The sequence below is a fragment of the Bactrocera tryoni genome, chromosome 2, assembly GCF_016617805.1.
Source record: "Bactrocera tryoni isolate S06 chromosome 2, CSIRO_BtryS06_freeze2, whole genome shotgun sequence".
In the NCBI taxonomy this organism is placed as follows: Eukaryota; Metazoa; Arthropoda; class Insecta; order Diptera; family Tephritidae; genus Bactrocera; species Bactrocera tryoni.
Genome location: NC_052500.1, coordinates 78,926,582 through 78,947,000, shown reverse-complemented (window position 1 = coordinate 78,947,000; position 20,419 = coordinate 78,926,582). Strand labels below are relative to the sequence as shown.

Here is a 20,419-nt window from a genome sequence, read left to right as displayed (position 1 = left end):
CACTGAAGCCAACAATTATATAAAAACATGATTTAGAAGCACACATGTAGCGATTTTCATTAGCATAAACGTTGATTATTACAAACATGAAATGACAAGCAATTTAATTGCTTTCAAAATTCTGACATTGAATTTGACGTGGTGAAAAGCACCCATTATCATTATCGAAGAAATGCAGCACTATACAAAAGTGGTGTTTTCAAAAGCATTTTAATACACTTTATTTGTAAGCAGGCATATAAGCAAAAACATTTCACAATGAAATGCATATATATATATATATATATATATAAACAAATATAAATTTATTATTATATACACTTAATACTATTTATATTTTTATTTACAAAATTAGCAGCAAGTAATTAAAATATTTCCCTGAGTATTTTTTAGTGGTATTTAGTTCTTCTTAATGAATAAATCGAAGGGTATAGAGGCGAAAAATGAGTTCATAACTTTCAAAAACATCGGCTCCCAAGTGCTGCGCGTTTGTGGCAACATGATTTTATAGACTTGACGCCAGTATTGATTAACAAAGTCCAAAATAACGGCGTCTGAAAGATAAACGGTAAAGAATTAAATGAATACAATAATATTTTTTTTTTTAATTTTATAAGAAAATAAAAAAGAACAAATATTTATTAAGATCGTTATATTTAATATTTTTAAAAATTGTTATTTAAAATTATTTTAAAATATTTTTTTATACTAAACATTTAATTTTTAATTTATTTCATACTATTATTTTTGTAACTTGAACAGGGTATATTAAATTTTCCACGAATTTTGGAACTCCCAGAAGAAAATTGAAATCCTAAAACAACAAAAAAAAATGATTAGGGTGACGAGCTAAGTCGTTTTAGCAATGCCCTCCTGTCTTTCGTCTCTCTGATGCGTAATATTTTGTTAAAAATTCGAATTAGTCCCTCAGTTTTCGAAATACGAATCTGCAATTTTGCACAAGTCTTTTTCTACCCAAGTAGCTTACTCATTTGTTGGAACCGCCGATATCAGATCATTATATTATATAGCTCCCATACAAACTGGCCTATCAAAACCAGGTCTTCGTATGGAAAACTTTTTTATTTGACTATATATCTTTACAAACTTTTGCGCAGAATGTTGTCCCAGATAGCGTTACAATCTCCGAAGAAATGGTTTAGATCGGACCATTATAGCATATAGCTGCCATGCGAACCGACCAATCAAACTAAAGTCCTTATATGGAAATGTTTTTCATTTAACGAGATATATTCACGAAGTTTGGCAGAGATTATTGTGGTACAAACTCAAACTCAAGTCCTTGTATGGAAATGTTTTTCATTTAACGAGATATTTGCACGAAATTTGTCACAGGTTATTGTCCAAAGTAGCATTTCAATCTCCGAACAAATTGTTCAGATCGGATCATTATAGCATATAGCTGTGGTATAAACTGACTGATCAAAATCAAATTTTTTTTTTGAAGTAAATTAATGCCTCAATTTTCATTTAATTTCCCTCTCATTACATCATATACAAGTATATATAGTATATACTCACTTAATGCCGGATCGGGCACCAGATTGCTCGCATAAATATGCATATCACCGATTTCCGGTTCAAAGTTGAATTTCGTCAAACGCAAATACGTGTGGCCATCGCGCTCATAAAGTTCACCCTCCGACTGCGAGCTCAAGACAAGATCGGCTGAAAACGAGTAAAATTACCACACAATTAATTGTCAGCCATTTTTAATGTCTTCTTCCCTCACTCTCTCACTTACTCATTGTCACATTGAAGTAGCCCTTCGGTGTCATTTTCACCTCGTTTATCATCATATCTGCTTTGTAGTTGCCTTCCAGGTAGAGACGCGGCACTTGTGTAACCAATCCCATGCTCACTTTATCGCCATCCATACGATGGTCTACCGACTGCACTACGCTATCGCTGATGCCGAATATACGTACGTTACGTACCTGCACACGGCCAGTTGCGAAGCCGCTGCGCACTTCAATGTTGTTGCGCTCAATGATGAACGGATCCATGGGTGGTATATTCAGCTCCTTGATGCCATCTTTAAGGCGTGGCGTTAATTTTTGGAAGGCGCGTTTGATGCACTCATTGATATTGATGTCACTCTGCTCGCATGTCGGTATGTCAGCGGCTAAAAATGTAAAGAAGGAACATTAGTTGAAGCACAAGTGCGTGTGTCTGTGTATGAAATGTGCAACAAAGAATGAAAAATAAAGCACACATTCATAGTTTTTGTATGTATACATTCAATAATAGCTTAGCTCCCCGCTCCACTAAACACTTAGCACTTGTTTTACAAAAGACTTAAGCGACGAACTTGTTTTGTAAATGGAAACTTTTTCACTATTAAATAATAGTTGTCATTACTCAATTTTATTACATATTAATTTCATAAATTATAACAATAACAACAACTAACTGCAGCTAACTATTTGAAATCTGTTCACTGCGGCTAATGACACTTGTCCTTGGCACACATGCGATTTTAATAGTGGCAGTGAGGCCTTAGCGCCGCCACAGTAACTGTGTGTTTGTTGTTGTTATAGACACAGATGGCTCACTACAAGCAGCTGCGCAGCTAAGTACGCTTTGAAATGTGGCGTTAAGAATCTAATTGCTCAATGCATGGTATCATAAAAAATCTGAAATTCTAAATTAATTGTTCAAGTGACTTTTGTGCTTTGCTTTTGTTGTAACGCAATTAATTAGTTTAATTGACAATACGCCATAAATTGTGTAAACTGATATCAATTAGTTGATTTATGCTACCTTAAGTTAGATATTTTGTAGTATTTTCGAGATTTTGAAAACAAAATTTTGAAAAAAAAATTTTACTTGGTCGTGTGCAAATTGTAAAGTCAAGCCAAAACCAAAAAACTAAATTACATCATGGAAAAAAGTTTTCAAAATCCTATACTCAGCATATAGTCCAAATTTTTTTTGAAAATATTTCAAAAAAAAATTTTAAATATATATTTTTAATATTTAAAAAAATTATATTAAAATTTTAAAAACATATTTAAAAATAAAATTGTATTACAATTTTTGAAATGTATTAAAAAAAAAAAAATTTAAATCAATAATAAAATTTTATTTGTAAAAACTTTGAAATATTTTAAATAAAAATGTATTTTAAAATTATTTAAAGTATTTTCATAAAAAAATTTTAAATAAATTTTTCAATAAATTCAATAAAGACAATTTCTTTAAATATTATTTTATATGCAAATATTACATTTTTATGAACAAAAAACATTTTAAATTATATATTCTTTAAATCTCATTAATTAATTCGCTTATCAATAACATTATTTGTATCACACTACTTTTTGCGCGCATGCGATTTTTGCACGCTAACACTGTACTGTGCATTGACATTGCTAAACTGAAAAAACACACTCATACGTTCAAACTTATGTATGTTGGTGTATGCAGTGTAACTGTGTAAAGTTTCTTGCAGTTCATTAGCGCGCAAAAAAGCATAAATTTTAATCTCTCAGATAAATGCCGGAAACTATTTAATAGCTTGAATTTAGTTCTGCGATACGTTTTTATAGATTTTAGTGCCAATAACCAATTGAATAGCCTGCTAAAGTCCGCTCTATATTTTTATAGCATTTCTAGTAATTTTTTTGGTTTTTATATCAAGCGCTAATTTTTAAAGAAACTTTTTCCAAATATGGTTTTTGGCGATGCGATTGTTTTTAAAGCAATCTTTTACTTATGATTTGAAATCAGCTCTGAATTTGCACAATGATAAATTTTTATAACAAGTACTTCTTATTATAGCAACCTTTAACTTATGTAATGTATGTTTTAAACTTTTATAGCAAGGCTTTTTTATTTCTTAGTTTTCAGACAAAGTATTTATTTTTATAGCAAGTTTTTCTTTTATTTTTGGAGCCAGTGACTATTTTTATAGCAACATTTTCTTACGAACAGCGTTTCTTCACAATTTGCATGGCAAGCATTTACTTTATAGCATTTTTTATTTATGAAATGAGAAAGTTTTTATAGCAATGCTTTTGCATTGGTATACTTTCTTCTTACTGTTATAGTAAATTTTTCGATGGATTTAATATCTTTTACAGCTCTTGTAGCTAAATGACTTTTTATAGCAAACTTTAGTTCCGAAAAATGTTTTGTGGCTAAATGACTTTTATAGCAAATTTTAATTCCGTAAATTGTTTTGTCGTAATTTTTATGGCATGCGATTGTTGTATAGCAACTTTTTACTTATAACTTTAAATCCTATTTGTATTTCTATAGCAACGTTTTTGTGTTGTTATACTCTTTTCTTAGTATATATAGTAATAGTTTTCATTATAGTTTTTATAGCAGGACTTTTTATAGCAACATTTTCTTCCTAATATAGTTGTTTTGTTATTCTTATAGCGTATGATTGTTTTTATAGCAAGTGCATATTATACAAATTTTGTAGCTAAATGACATTTTAAAGTAGCCTTTTCTTCCGAATACAGTATTTTCATTACTTTTAAAGCATGCGATTGTTTTTTTTTATCCATTTTCTACTTCTAATTTTAAAACTGCTCTTTATGTTTATAGAAACTTTTTGAATTTTTATACTTTTTTCTTGTTTTTTATAGCAAATAATAATTTTTACTATTATTTTTAATTTAGTTCTTGCAACAGGTCGTTTTATAGCTACATTTTCTTCAGAATATAGTTTTATTTTTAAGTTTATAGCGAGTGATTATTTTTGAATACTAAACATTTACTTATATTAAAAACGCTCTGTATCTGTATAGCAATTTTTTGTACCGATTTATTTGTTTCTCAGTTTTTATAGCAAGTTATTACTTTTATAGCAACTTTTTCTTTACCTTCCTTAAGTTCGTTTATAACTTTTGTAGCTAGAAACTCTTTACAAAAACTTTTTTCCGAATATAGTTTTGTTGTTATTTTTATAGCATACAAGTGTTTAACAGCAACTTCTAATTAATTAAAAATTTTTTGTACTGATTTATTTTTTTCTTGAGGTTTATAGCAAGTGCTTATTTATTTATAGCACATTTTTTCTCGCGATTTAAGTTCTTGCAGCGCATATTTTTCTACCCAGATTTAAAATTTATGGCAAACAATTATTTTTATAGCAACTTTTTACGCAGATTTTTTTCTAAATATCATGTTTTCGTAAAATTTATGACAAACGATTATTTTTATAGCAACTTTTTGCTACTGATTTAAGTTCTAGCAGCGCATATTTTTGTACCAATATTTTATTCGGAATACTATGTTATCGCAAAATTTATAGGACAGGATTATTTTTATAGCAACTTTTTCGGATTCTAGATTAATATATGTACTTATTATTCTTTCTCGTTGTTATTCTGACGCCATTAACTATCTAATTCATCGATCTGATTTTTGTATAAGTAATATTATAGTTAACTTCAGTATAATTACTTTATAATTTATTCTATTATACTATAATTTCCAGTAGTTGTGTGTTTGAAAAAAATAATGTTAAAACTCAAATAATTCACAAATAATGAGGTGCGCAATTTTTTTCATATTTTTTTTATCAATTTGTTCAAGCCTTTTCCATTACTTATATGGCCACTTTTTCTTAACTGGCTGACCTGCTTAAGAAAGTTGTAAACAATATAATATTGCAGTTTCATGGTAGAACTTAATTTTTATTATAATTCATTAACCAATATCATAATTATCTTTTGCATTTCTATTTTCATTACAAATCCAACAAATTCTAAGGAATCAAAATTACAGAAAATATTTCTGATAATATCACGTCTCTGAGAAACATAATCCGCTCCAGAAATTATTATTACTGATTGTCTCCATATCGATCGAATTTTATTCGCTCTTCCGCTCTTCTTCTTTTTTGCTTTTACTCTTCTCTTTTATTCATTTTTATTACTATTCTAATTTTATAAAGTAAAATAACCGACCACCCTACTTTGTATATTCAAAGTTTCCTACACTACCTTACTACCGCTAAATAGGTAGAGATGACTCGTCATAGTTGATTGCTCACCGACAAGCACACCACATATAAAGGCAATTGCGTTCAGCAATTATATTGATTAACTCAGCTGATTTTTAACCCGACAACGTTGTTAGCCTCTACACTGCAAAAGCAAATGCGTATAGATAAGCTATGTTTTTCACCGGCCTACCTTGTTGGATTCGAGCTTTTTAGTACAAATTTCAAAGCATTTTTGTATAGTTACTATTAGTATTATATATGTTGGGTCAGGGTGCAATATACAAACTGCATCCTATCTGAGAATGTTGAAGGTATTGATGTATAGGCATCCGACATGAACTTTAACAAAAATTAATAAATAATAGTTGTTAGTGGTCATCCCTAACAACTCCCAGAATTCAAATATTTAACTCAATCTCAAACAACCTCAATCCTTTATACTAAGATGAGCAAAAAAAAAGAGGAGATCATGGAGGAATTTACTCATCAACTTGAAAATGTTTAAGCTTGCATAAATTGACATTTCAACATAATTAAGACTCACTGGAACGAGGTGAGAAGCTTTGCTCAAAATACCTAATGAAAAGAGTTGTCGTTAATAAATCAACGACGAACCCAGTATTGACGGTGAGGAAAGTTTTCTTTATAAGTTTTGGGAGTGAGAGCTTTTGATAAGATTGCCATCTATGGCCCAAATCTCAATTCGGATTTGTGTTGTCAACAATTGGACTGTCTGAAGGAACGTCGAAAAAAGGACCCAGAAGCAGTCAGCTTTGGCCAATAGTAGAGAAAACTTTTTTCAGTCATCAGGATAACACCAGGCCACACACATTGAAGGTCACTCGCCAGAAGGGAGCTTTATAGATCGAAACTGACACCAAGTGAATACTACTAGTTACTGCCTATAATTATGCACAGTTTTTGCCTATAAGGTCCAAATTTTATATGAGAGTGACATTGCGACGGCTGCTATTAAAGTATTAGTCGACTAAGTGCAGCTTCTTTCAAGGAGTTGAGCATTTACCCTGACAACAAAGCTGCAATACAATATAAGATTAGATGAGATGGATAAACAAGGAATGCATCGCTAATGCTAGCAAGAGGGGCTACCCATACCCGCTTACATCGGAATGAAAATTTGGATTCGCGTTGTTATCTTGCATTGTAGCTCCGGACCCAACTACTTGCTCTTAACAAAGTTCAGCTTTCCGCAGGTGTTCTTTCTAGATAGCCATTTATGCTGTAAGGCTAAAAGTCCAGTCGGACGCAAAATGTAAGTGTTGCATGGCAGAAGGTGAGGTAGAAACATTCAGACACTTCCTCCTCCATTGTCCAGCTTTTGCAAAACCGTGGTTCAAAAATAACTTTGGCAACATAGTCAAAATTGACTTTAACGCCTAACAAAATTTGTGTTTGGCAAAAAGGACTTCGTAGATTTATAAAGGACTTTATGATTAATTATATAGTACCAAGTACCACAATGGACCTGCAATAACACACATCTTCTGAATCGAAGTTACGAGTTTTTGAGAGAAAGGTTTTGCGGAGGATTTATGGTTTTTTGTGGATTGGCAATGGCGAATATCGGTTTCAATGGAACGATGAGCTTAAGAGACAACGGCTGCGCTGGCTAGGTCATGTCGTACATATGGACGAAAACATTCCAGCTTTGAAAGTATTCGACGCAATACCTGCCAGGGGTTGCAGAGGACGAGGTAGACTTCCACTGCGTTGGAAACACCAGTTGGAGAAGGACCTGGTTTCGCTTAGAATTTCCAATTGCAGCCACGTTGCGAAAAGAAGAAAGGAGAGGTGCGCTGTTGTTAACTCGGCTATTATCCCGTAAGCGGTGTATACACCAGTAAAGAAAAAGGAGATAATGCTACTTATAGCCTGTGAATCAACACTTTTTTCTAAAATTCTATGTAACTAGTAAGTCAAACTCTAGAAAGTCGTACCAAACATAGAAAAAATATGTGAAAAAATTGAAAGCTCAAAATTTTTAATAATATTAATTTTTACAACAGAACCCCTTGAAAAATATTCTAGTTAAATTGTATTGATTACATAATTCATTAGCAAATTCTTAATTAGTTCCTAAAACACCTTATTTAACGACATAATTTTCTTCATTTCTTCGCTTTACACATTTCATAATCACTTTTACTCTTTTGCAATTCACTCAACGTTAACAGGACACTCACGCAATTCAGTGACCGGCTTGAAGTCGGGCAATGTTGGCAACTCAGCACTGAGTTCAATTTGCGCCGCACACCAGCCATTCAGGCAAACCAACAAAATTAGCAACAGCGAAGCACGCAACATTTTCGAAATTTCTACCCAAAATCGCTTTCGAAACGAAATAAAATTCACTTTCTTTACGCCAAACGTCACTACAAAGGATTCCCGTTCAGTGCCTACAATTCGCTACTTCGTGCTGCTTGACTGCCGCAAGTAATTTTTCGTTTGCGTGTTAAAATCTATGGGAATCCGCGATCACCTCGAGACACGCGCAACAACACTGCAAATCACTTCGAAAGCATCTAAAATTCTAAACGGCAGGCACAGTGGTTTTTATTGCGAAAATAACGATACGCCATCTGCTGCTACGTACTAAGCGCGCACACCCACTTCACCTCAGCGCCGGCTTGCCGCCATACTAGTCGTACAAACAAAAATGTTTAAATAAAAAATCAAATTGACATGCTCGTACTCAGTTAGAATAATGAATAACTATATTAATATTGGCTGGTCAGAGCAATAATTTGGATTGTTGAATACATTTATTAAGCCAGAGAAATACATGTGTATAGGAATATGCATGTATGTGTGTGTGTGTACCTCAGCGTTACCTACTGACTTTATTGATTTGATGTTTGACTGGTTTTTGCTAGAACAATACCTCAAATATATATGTTTGTACATATATAGAATAGTATATATATACTACATACATAACAATATATACTTTTTTGTTTGGTTTTTGATTCAGCTACCTTTGTAGCTCCTAAACCATTTGCCGGTTTGTTTGTTTATGCAAAAATCGTACGCAGTGAGAGTGATTTTTTGAATTTACTTAAAGTTTGGTTATATGTACGTAGATATACTTATATTTAGATACATACAGGTAATTTGTGTTTTGGCAAGTGCTATAATATCCCCATAGACCTTGAAATCATTTCACTTTTCTTCGCGTTTTTTGGACAATTTCAGTTTTTAAGTTTCCCATAATTTTCGAACAAGGTTTGGTACATTAATAATAATTTAAAGCAAGCAGAAATGAAACTTGCTGCTGAATCAAATGGTAGGAGAGGTGTCTATATTCTTTATACTCGAATTCTGGCTCTTAAACATCTTAAAAAATATTTAAGAAAGATAATATAGGGTGTAGTAATAAGACTCCATAATTATTTTCAATAAAATAGATTTTTTCGAATGTAGTTAAAATTATTAGTAACCATTTTGGAAGTAATTTCATAACATCACACTCATAAAAACCTAGTTTTTGTTGTCGTTGTAGCAGCAGATTTTTGTCGAGTTATAAGTTTTGACCTGATAAAAAATCCGGGAAGTACCAGTTACCCGACTGATTACCCAACTATCGTGGGACGGGCGGAAGTTCATAGATACTCTTTTTCTGACTGGCAATAAACTGGGACAATCAATACTCATTAGCTTTTTTGAAAGAGAACTCTCACCAGCAAAATTATTTCACAAAGACATAAATGAGTAGTAATCTCTTAGTTCGAAGTCCCGACAATAAAGTGTCTAAGACCCAATCAATATATGTTGTTCCTATTTAACACAATACCTCAAATTGCCCTATTGCCAAAAACTGGCCGCTGCCGGCCGTTTACTTCATTCAGAAAGTAGAATTTTTGACAGTACAGTGCAGAGTCAAATTAAGAGTTTGGCGTGGTTTGGCCACCGTTTGAGCAGGCTCACTATCAGCCCATCATGGCAGTCTTTTGTTGACAGTATTTGAAACTAAAACAAGGCGTCTTTCGTATAGGTCATGAGAAAAGTGGTACAAGTTTGCGATCTGTAGTCAATGAGTCTACCATAAACTAAACTACACATAAAGTTCACAATGCAACTTTCTTAGAGTTTACCTTTAATAAACTCAGAAGTTTCCAAGAAAGAAATTCTCTAATTTTTTTCTTTACTGTCAGAATAAATTGTCAAGATTATGCATTTTTAGCGATCTGGACTGGCCTAACTTCTTAAACAAGTCAAATTAGGAGAGGAAAGTTTGGCTGTAGACTTCATAACACTAAGGAAAATTTAAGTAGATCCATTCTTCTGCCATTTTGAGCCATTTATAAAATTTATTCAAGTGTATTATCAGGAGTGAGACATAGAATGAATCTAGTCAGATAAACAATTCTATATCTGATCCCTGCTTCTCGTTTATACGAGGTATTTGACTAGATTTTCACTTAAATCCGTTTACATTCTTATAAGGCTTCAAATTCTGGAGACTCTCTCTTTCATTATAGCTCTCAATGCACTTGTCTACTGCAAATGCTTATTGGGTTATGCCGGCAAATTTCATTTTAACATAAAGCACGCATAACTGACGGAAGTTCCACACTTATATACACACATACTTTTAAGTGTATGCAAATATTTAGTCGCAACTTTTATTTGCTGATATATATGTACCCTGTAAGAAAATATACAAGTCTAGAACTGTTTTAGTTAGAAATCAGAATTAACAAGTAAGGAAGGGCTAAGTTCTGGTGTAACCGAACATTTTATACTCTTGCATGATAAAGTGATAGATGGGATTACCGTTTTCCATATATTTAATGAAAAGTAGGAAATCTTGTATTCATTACTTACAAATCATATTCAGGTGGATACAGTGTTATTAGAAGAATACTTTTGCTGAATATGATTTTTATTTCCTTGCACACCTACAGATGCGCTATCACCTAAAAAAAAAGAAATCGATATAATAACCAATATATTACCAGATATAATAACCAACATATAACTATTTTAAAGCAAAAATCATTTTTTTTAATATGTATGAGTGTATCCATTATATAACCACTTTATAGGCAAAACTCACATTTTGTTTCAATAAGAGTGGTTTCTATTATAACGCGAGAAAAGTTTCAAATACAAAAACAACTTTTAATTAAAAACTTGAGGTTTATAAATTTTTATTTTCTAATCCGATATTTGGAATTAAAATACACTTATATATGTATTCACTTTTTTCACATAACTTTAGTTCTTGATAACACCACGTTCACTGAAGGCTAACGAAATTCTTTTTATAATTTTTAAAATATTTTTTATAATTTTTGAAATATTTTTAGAATATTTTTTCATAATTTTTGAAATATTTCTTTTATAATGTTTAAAATATTTTTTTTTATAATGTTTGAAATATTTTTTTAAGTTTTTTTTACAATTTTAGAATACTTTTTTAATGTTCGAAATATTTTTAGAATATTTTTTTATAACTTTTAAATTTTTATTCTTTTTTAATTTTAAAGCATTTTTAGAATATTATTTCATAATTTTTTTTTCATATATTTTTTTAATTTTTAAAATATTTCTTAATAATATTTGAAATATTTTTAAAGTTGAAATAATTTTTATAGTTTTTGAAATAATATTAGCATATTTTTTATAATTATGAAATATTTTGAATATTTTTTTATAGCTTTTAAAATACTTTTAGAATACGTTTTTATAATTCTTGAAATATTTTTTATAATTTTTAAGATATCTTTAGAATATTTTTTTTAATTTTGAAATAGTTTTATAATATATTTTTTATAATATTGGAAATATTTTTTAGAATAGTTTTTTCAAATATTTTAAAATATTTTTTATCTGTTTTAAAATATATGTAGAAATTTTTAAATATTTACAGAACATTTTTTTATAATATTTCAATGTTTTTTGTTAATTTTAAAATATTTTTAGAATAATTTTTTAATAATTTTTTTAATATTTTTTGAATACATTTTTATAATTTTTTAAACATTTTTAGAATATTTTTTTTATAATGTTTGAAATGTTTTAGAATATTTTTTATAGTTTTAGAAATATTTTTTTAGAAGTTTTGAAATATTTTTAGAAAATAGTTTTTGTATGTTCAACTGTTGGTACGAATTGTAATAATCAGTTTTGCCAGTGCCGTTATCATAACTATAAAACCAGTTCCCTTTTTCCTACTGGGTACCTATACCAACCAACTGCTTATATAAACTTATGTTTGTATTTGCATGCTTACAACGCTCTTCCATTTGTATTATTTGTGCTTCTCAGTTGACTTACGTTAAACAATGATTACTAATAAATTAATTAGTTAGTTTCATTATGTTGTATTGCTTTTGTTTTTGCTTTTGCATCGGACAATCGATTTAGCAACAGTTTTGTTTTTGCTTTTGTGTTTTTTATTGTCATTTCGTCACAGTTTGGCGTTCACTGACTAATTTAATTGCAGGCTAATTATGATTGCTGCATTCATTCAATTGACATGATTTATTCTTTATAAAGCCATTTTTTCTTAATTTGCGCAATAGTTCTAATGATAGTCATTGTTTCAAGTATTTTTGGTAAGCTTTGGTATTACATAATGGCGGTTTCGAAAATTTGCGCAATTTTTGATTATATTGTTGTTGGAGATCTTAGAGGAATTGAAGTGCTAAAGTATACAGACATACATATAAAAAATATATAAGGCTCTTTTTTAGAACTGTAGAGTTTCCTAGTCGGTTAGCTTTTTGATATATGGAACAAACAATTGACCACCTAGGTCATATCATACCTACGCTTTTAGACTATTTTTGTGGGTTGAATAAAGATAATGGTTTCTTCATCTTTATTGGCGTGGATAACGCTTACGCGGTCATAGCCAAGTGTACAACAGCGCGCCAGTCGTTCTTCCTTTTCGTTGTTTGGCGGCAATTGGAGACTCCAAGTGTAACCAGGTCCTTCCCCAACTAGTATTTCCCACGGAGTAAAAATCTTCCTCTTCCTCTGCTTCCATCAATTCTCAGACAGCCAAGTAGCTTGCTGAATTTTCCTATGCTGGAATCTAATACCACAAATAACCATATTTCGGGTCCCGGCGAAATCAATCAGCCTCAACCCATTTGGAGAGTTTTCATTATGGAGGCTGAATTTACCGACCGTAGTGCGAAAATATATTCTTTGCTCACCCTGGTGTTAAAGTCACCAAGCACACATCGATATGTTGAAGAACTTCACTATGATGCGGAATGTGGCTAGACATTCATCCAGCAGGGTGAATGCCAGTACTCGGTGACGGAGTCTCTCTTCCATTTCGAATCTTTTATACAGCCACTGTAGTAAATGCCACAAGGACCTACTCGTCTCAGCCCAGAGAACCTTCCTCACTTGCGTGAGCTTCTATGCATCACACCATCCTTCACTAAAAATCATATGGATTTAATTTTAATAGCGCCTCTATGTGTCAGCCCCGAGCCTTTTCAATTATCTTGTTATGAAAAAAGTATGAATGCGAGGTTTTCAAGACTTTTTATTCAATTGGCCATCTAAGTCATATTACTCCCTTTTCGACTATTTTTTTGTGGGTTACGCTATTTATAATAACACTTCTCGACAAATGTGAAGGAAAACTTTGTGACTGATGTACTAGGAGATCTCTGCGGTATTTGAAGTGTCCTGATTACGAAATTGAGTTGAAAAATTTTCCATCACGTATAGCAGTTTTTGTTATTTTAGTAAATGGTGATGGCTTGAGCCCTACACCCCTTGGTGTTAAAAATGTTTACTATTATTTTCGGTTTTAGCAATCCAAAATTAGCAAGAAACAGCCGCTATATATAAAAAATATTTAATTAAAAATGCAGTTGAAATAAAATTCAAAATCAAAAACCATATTAGCCAAACGCATGCATGAATCCCCACATTATATTGTAATTTATGCAAAAAAATGCAGCTACCGCAAATTCACTAACAAGCCATAAAAGTCAATTAACATCTAAGAGCTTCAAATGTTTACGGTCTTAAATCAGAAGTTTGAATGCAATTACTTACATTTGCGATAGCATCGAAAGTCGAAAGTACAGTGGACAATTAAAAAATATTATATTTATACAAAAATAACCAGTGTTTCTTAGCAAATAGCACGAGTGGCTGCGAACATGAAGAAAAAAGAAAAAAACAACAAATAAATGCTTACAACAGCGAGTGATGCAAGTGCTTGAGCAAATGATTACATTGGAAAGATAATAATACAAATTATTAAGGAAAACCGGTAAATGTTAGAAGGGCTGCTATAAATCAGTGTAAATATGCCCAAGTTAATATTCATAAATCTATAATACTCTAATATTATATACATATGCGTGAACTCGTTTAAACAAAAATCAGTCTGTGGAAAAATTTAATGCTTAAACGTTAATCCATATCTTGTCATATAATATCATTTAATTGTGTGTATTATAATATTGTTACGTGGACGAGATATTTATCGTTATTGTAGTACAAAGTTCGAGTGCTTACGCATGCCTCTCAATATAGCCTTGACCTACACGATTAGAGAAATTTTCTAGGAAACAATAGACTCAACTTTTGATTCTAATCTTTTCAACAACTAAGTAAATATCAAATAATATAAAGATATCGATCAGAAAAGAGTTAATATAAAACTGTGACAAGGGCTGAGGATGGAGTCATGTGTAGAAGTTCACGCAAGTGAGGAAAGTTCTCTGATCGCCATTCACTTGGGAGTGGCCAGAAACGATTCTTTTACACATGACTCAAGCAGCTCACTACTTCCGGTCTTTGACCAAGTATCCTCTGGGTAGCCTAAGAACATCCGTTTGAAGACGAGCTAAAGTGAGAAGGCGAAATATCCCCTACATGGGGTTGTGCGCTGGGTTTGGGTCCCGCCACGTAAAAAAAAACACCTCAATGAACAGTAACATGCTCAGCCTCGGATGAGAGACCCAGCATACGATGGACGACCACGGCAAACGAAATAAGGAATACGATTTAAGGGCATGCACCTGGAATGTCCGGTCCCTTAATTTGGAAGGTGCTCGCTGCCCAGCTGGTTGATGTCCTCGTGAAAATTAAGGCTGACATCACCGCCGTCCAAGAAATGCGATGGATGGGACAAGGACAGAGACGAGTAGGTCCTTGTGGCATTTACCACAGTGGCCATATAAAGGAGCGCAAATTTGGTGTGGGATTCGTGAAAGAACGTCTAGCCACAATCCGCATCAAAGCGAGGTTCTTCAACATATTGCTGATTTGCGCCCACGCCCCGACGGAAGAGAAGGACGATGTGACCAAAGATGCCTTTTATGAGTGCTTGGAGCGCACTTATGAGAGCTGCCCCGCCACGATGTCAAAATCGTGCTTGGCAACTTTAACGACAGGGTGGGCCAAGAAGGTATCTTTGGTACTACGGTCGGTAAATTCAGCCTCCACCTTTGTTAATGACGTCAACAACCAAAATTGTCGTGTTGTCATCTGAGAGATAGCAGAGGGTCTCAATATCTCTTAGGGAACGTGTCAACACATTTTGGTTAAAGTTTTGGGTATGATGTCCCGAATCTTTTGCAAAAATTACATACAATAAAGTTCCCAAAAGGGATGTTATAATATCATTATCTCTTATGAATAATGTCAACGCATTTTGGTTAAAGTTTTGGGTAGGAAGACACGAAACATTGTCAAAAATTACATTTAATAAAGGTTTTTAAAAGGGCATGCATCAAACGCATCACTACTTGTCACAATTTGTTGGCTTATGAATATGACGTCGAAACTATACATCCACCCAACGAATGGCGGTCCAAAATTTAACCGAAATCAAAAAAACCAAGATTCGCTGAAGGCACTAAAAGTACTTGTAATGCCACCCAGGGCTTTTAAAATATGGATGAAAAATTTAACTAAGACTGAACATACTGGTATTGACTTAAAAATAGTCTATTTTTATCGTGATAACAAAGATGTTTGTTAAAATACCTAAAAGTAAAGTTTTTTTTGCCAGTTTGGATCAATTTTGTTATTATGTTTAACGAAATGAGAGCAAATGAATGTCGTTCATCAAATAATGAGTAATGTAGTAGTGAGTAGTAAATGGGTAGCGTGATTTTCTATTTCTCAATTATCTTATCATATTTTTGTTTAATCACAAAGTAACTTTCGGGGGTCCATATATGCAAACTGTGGTTTCTCCAATTTCTTCTCTTAACATAAACTTTAATGAAGAGCTTCTAATATGATTTGAGGATTCACTACTCACTTGCCAAGGCCCCAATTGCAACTTATATGTATATCATCATCTAAAATGCAAAATAAAGTAATATTACTTTTCATAAGTCTACCACTCAAAGTAAAACAAAACTTGAGTTTTGGTTATAAAATGGTTATAGATTAGTTATCAGATTAGTTATCATACAGGTACACTCATATGGAAACAAAATTTTAGTTCTGGTTACAAAATGTTTATATATTGGTTATCATAGAGATACACTCATATTGAAACAAAATTCGAGTTTAGGTTATAAATTGGTTATAGATTAGTTATCATAAAGGTACACTCATATGGAAACAAAATTTTAGTTCTGGTTATAAAATGGGTATAGATTAGTTATCATACAGATACACTCATATTGAAACAAAATTCGAGTTTAGGTTATATATTGGTTATCATAGAGGTACACTCAAAGTGAAACAAGATTTGAGTTTTCGTTATAAAATGGTTATCTAATCTAATCTCTATTATATCTGGTAGCGATTTTCGATTTTTTTTTATAAAACTTTTTTTTGCTTTTTAGGTGGCGATAGGTATTCCGACTACATAAAGTTGACTTATTGCATCAAATTATCATTATATATTCCACCAGTGATATGTTTTGAGATTTTCGTGTAAACTTAAGCAAAAACTGGATGTAAATTTGTCAATATGCCAAATTTTAACGATTTCTAATTATATATCAATAGTCAAACATTTTTTACATATTGTAAGTATAGTAAATAAAAGTTCTAGAGTATCTTTACTTAAAAACTAGTTTTTGTAACATGCTGACTATTTCAAGTTCTACCGTTGTTAATTAACTTAGCTAATGATTTTGCTTTTAAACAGGTTTTCTTGCTTACGTTTTCTTTAAGCTGTTGAAATTTAATTTTTCCACACATCGCAATTGACAGCCTACAATTATGACTCAGCAAGTTTGCTTTGATAATATTTGTTATTTTCACTTGGCAAACATTAATAAAATAATATTTACACTAATGGCAACGTGAGTGCAACTTTTAAATAAACAGAGTGTAACTGGTAAAACCATTGAAAAGAATATTACATGTGTTTATTTTTAAATTAATAAAACGATATATTGTATAGAGACGAGCTTTCAACTACTTATGCTGGCAGTGCTTAGATTACTCTATGGTATATAATATAATATCGCATTACATCTAATGTAAAATAAATGTAGTTTAGAGGATCCGGCCACCCATTGCTGTGGTATACATTTTATATTATTATTCATATAATAAACTCTTCAATACAGTGAAAATTTTATTTACGAATAAAGGCAAAAACGTTTTTGTCAGTATAAGAATCCAAGGGATTGTACTTGAGGTTCAATTTTGAATATGTTCATACAAATAAATTTCATTGGAAACAAGAAAAAACGTTAACTTCGGTTGCACCGAAGCTAAATACCCTTCACAGGTGCATTTCTGTTAGTAACTATGTGTTCAGTTTGTATGGAAGCTATATGCTATAGTTAACCGATCTGATCAATTTGTTCGGAGATTACATTGTTGCTTTAGAAAATAACATATACCAAATTTCGTTAATATATCTTGTCAAATGTGAAAGTTTTCCATACAAGCATTTGATTCCGATCGTTCAGTTTGTATGGCAGCTATATGTTATAGTGGTCCGATATCGGCCATTCCGACATATGAGCAGCTTCTTGAAGAGAAAATGACGTTTGCAAAATTTCAAAACGATATCTTAAAAACTGAGGGACTAGTTCGTATATATACAGACAGACAGACGGACATGGCTAAATCAACTCAGCTCGACATACTGATCATTTATATATATACTTTATAGGGTCTCCGACGATTCCTTCTGGGTGTTACAAACTTCGTGACAAACTTAATATACCCTGTTCAGGGTATTATAACTTATTATTCTGTTATTGTTGTAGCGGCAGAAACTATTCCTGAAGTAATTTCGAGGCATGGTGCCGAGTTGACAGTCCTTGGTCGGATAAAAGCTAAAAGATCCAACGAGAACAAACCCTTTTTACGGCCATGTGTTCATGCAATATCGAATGTATGCTGGTGGGAGAAATGCATAGGCCTGCCTCTATCTGAAGGTATGTTACATGACGGTCTTGCATTATCAGTTCACGTACGGCATCGATGTTTTCTGACACAACGGCTGTTTTTGGACGACCTTCGCGGAATTTGTCTTTGAGCGAGCGTCAACCACGATTGAATTTGTTGTACCAGTTTTTCAAAGTGCTATAGGATGGTGCTTCATATCCATACAAAGATTTTAGTTCATCGATGCACTCTTGTCGTGATAATCCACATCGAAAGTTCTGAAAAATATTCGCACGAAAATGTTCACGAGTTAATTCCATTTTTTGGCCGAGATGAATTTTTTAATTCCCTGTAAATAAAACAATTCACGATTAAATGACAAAACGTTTTGAGTGATGTTATGCTAAAGAATGTCAAACTTTCCAATGGAAATGTCAGATTGCACCTGGCAACACTTAGTGTTTCCCTAGGCCAGAATATATGTATATAGCAGCTCTCGTATTATTACACATACATATTTTCGAACGTGAAACAATTCAGTATTGAAAACTTGTGCGATCTCAATAACAAATGCCTAAAGTCAAATATTTTCGGGAACTTTTATAGAAACTTTGCAATAAGACTTTCCCTGCTTTTCCCGCTTTTCATATCCAAGCGCGTAGCCATATTGTTCTTTTGGATGTTGACATAACCCGTCAAAAATTTCTCTTGGTGCATCATCAAGAAAACGATCCTCAGAGACTGCTGAGCATGGTAGTGGCTTGGAAGTAAGACTATTCTGATATTAACGCTAACAGTATGCCGATACATTTATTTGTAAATATTTCAGAATATGTTTTATTAAAAATTTTTCCGTAAGAACAAAAAATGTCAAACTGAAATCACGCAATTCTCATATAAAAATTCTAAAGCTGTTCAAGTAGCAGACTGGAATCATGTTAAGCACTTAGTAAGTACCAAATTTACAGTTTACTTACAGTTTTTTCCTTTTATATGCTTGAAGATCAATCGGGGCATTACCACTTATAACTAATATTTCATCGCCTGGTACTGTTCGTTTGGCTGATGCAACTCCAAGGGCACTCTGGCCACTACCTTACCCCGGTTTTCCTTTTTAGCATGCCCAGATCTCAGCTGAGTATAATTGGACGCTGATTGTCGTCGAAATTAGAAGCTTTCTCTTTTCTTGTCTGGGGCCTCCTATTTTGGCTATTAGTCTGCTCAGTGCGTTTCCTGCAGCGTGCTGGATTTGTACCTAGAAGGTTAGTCTGGGGTCCAACCTTACGTCTAGGTAGTTTACTGCTTTTTTTGTTCTATGGATATTCGTAATCGTTAAGTACGATTCGTCCGGCATTTAGAATTTTAATATACTTAGCGTCGAAGCTGATGTTCCACAAGTCTGGGCCTAGAATGAATCCTTGCGCTGCTCCTGACGTGACCGCTATCTGTCGTGATCCCTCTTTGGTTTGGTACAGCAGTTTTCTGCTGCTAATGTAGCTCCGCACTACTGCTCTGAGGTAGTCAAGGACATCTAGCGCTGTTGAAAGCGTTGCGGACATCTAAAGTCAACGCTAAACTTCTAGGCAGGTTTGAAGTAGTATAAATATTTCTCATGATAGTTCTTTTGATATGTGGCTAACCACTTGTGGCGTACTTAATTTCTAGCACAACCTGAAGTTCCAAACATCAAAAGACTCTTGAAGAGTAGTTCCCCCAAACATTTATAGAAAAATTATATATGACTGAAAAATATTTAAGGTTCACTCCTACTCATATAATTGTATGTTTTCTGCAGCAAAAATTTCATTTTCTTCCATTTTACCATTTTTCAAGGTGAAACGTGACTCGCATATTAATAGTATGGATTACAAAGTTTAAGAAAAAGTCACGCGAATATTGGCAGAAGTGCATGACCGTAAAATTCACGAATCGCTGCATATGAACACAGCGCATATGCTTTTATGTACCATACATATACTATACAATGATATACATATATAATGCCAGAGGAAATATTATTCTATTGAATATCGATGCCTGATACGGATAGTACAAAGAATAATTTTTATTTTATTCGATTTCCTTACAATTATTATAGAAATATTGTAATTACGGGAG

General features: G+C 32.5%; 1 protein-coding gene across 1 annotated transcript; it reads right to left on the bottom strand.

The window, feature by feature from the left end:
- Positions 1–385: 385 nt before the first annotated feature.
- Positions 386–8,536, bottom strand: LOC120768420. Its single transcript, XM_040095101.1, has 4 exons — positions 8,191–8,536; positions 1,766–2,146; positions 1,543–1,689; positions 386–554 (listed from the first exon to the last, which is right to left on the bottom strand). Exons 1-4 carry the CDS (start codon positions 8,309–8,311, stop codon positions 400–402), a joined length of 804 nt encoding a protein of 267 aa, XP_039951035.1. The 5' UTR covers positions 8,312–8,536; the 3' UTR covers positions 386–399.
- Positions 8,537–20,419: the final 11,883 nt, after the last annotated feature.

Excerpts from the sequence above, each read along its gene's own strand:
- LOC120768420 (XM_040095101.1), bottom strand. The coding sequence starts at position 8,311 with ATGTTGCGTGCTTCGCTGTTGCTAATTTTGTTGGTTTGCCTGAATGGC. Across the intron at positions 2,147-8,190 it reads CAAGCCGGTCACTGAATTGC|CCGCTGACATACCGACATGC; the intron begins GTGAGTGTCCTG and ends TTACATTTTTAG. Across the intron at positions 1,690-1,765 it reads CTACTTCAATGTGACAATGA|CCGATCTTGTCTTGAGCTCG; the intron begins GTAAGTGAGAGA and ends ACTCGTTTTCAG.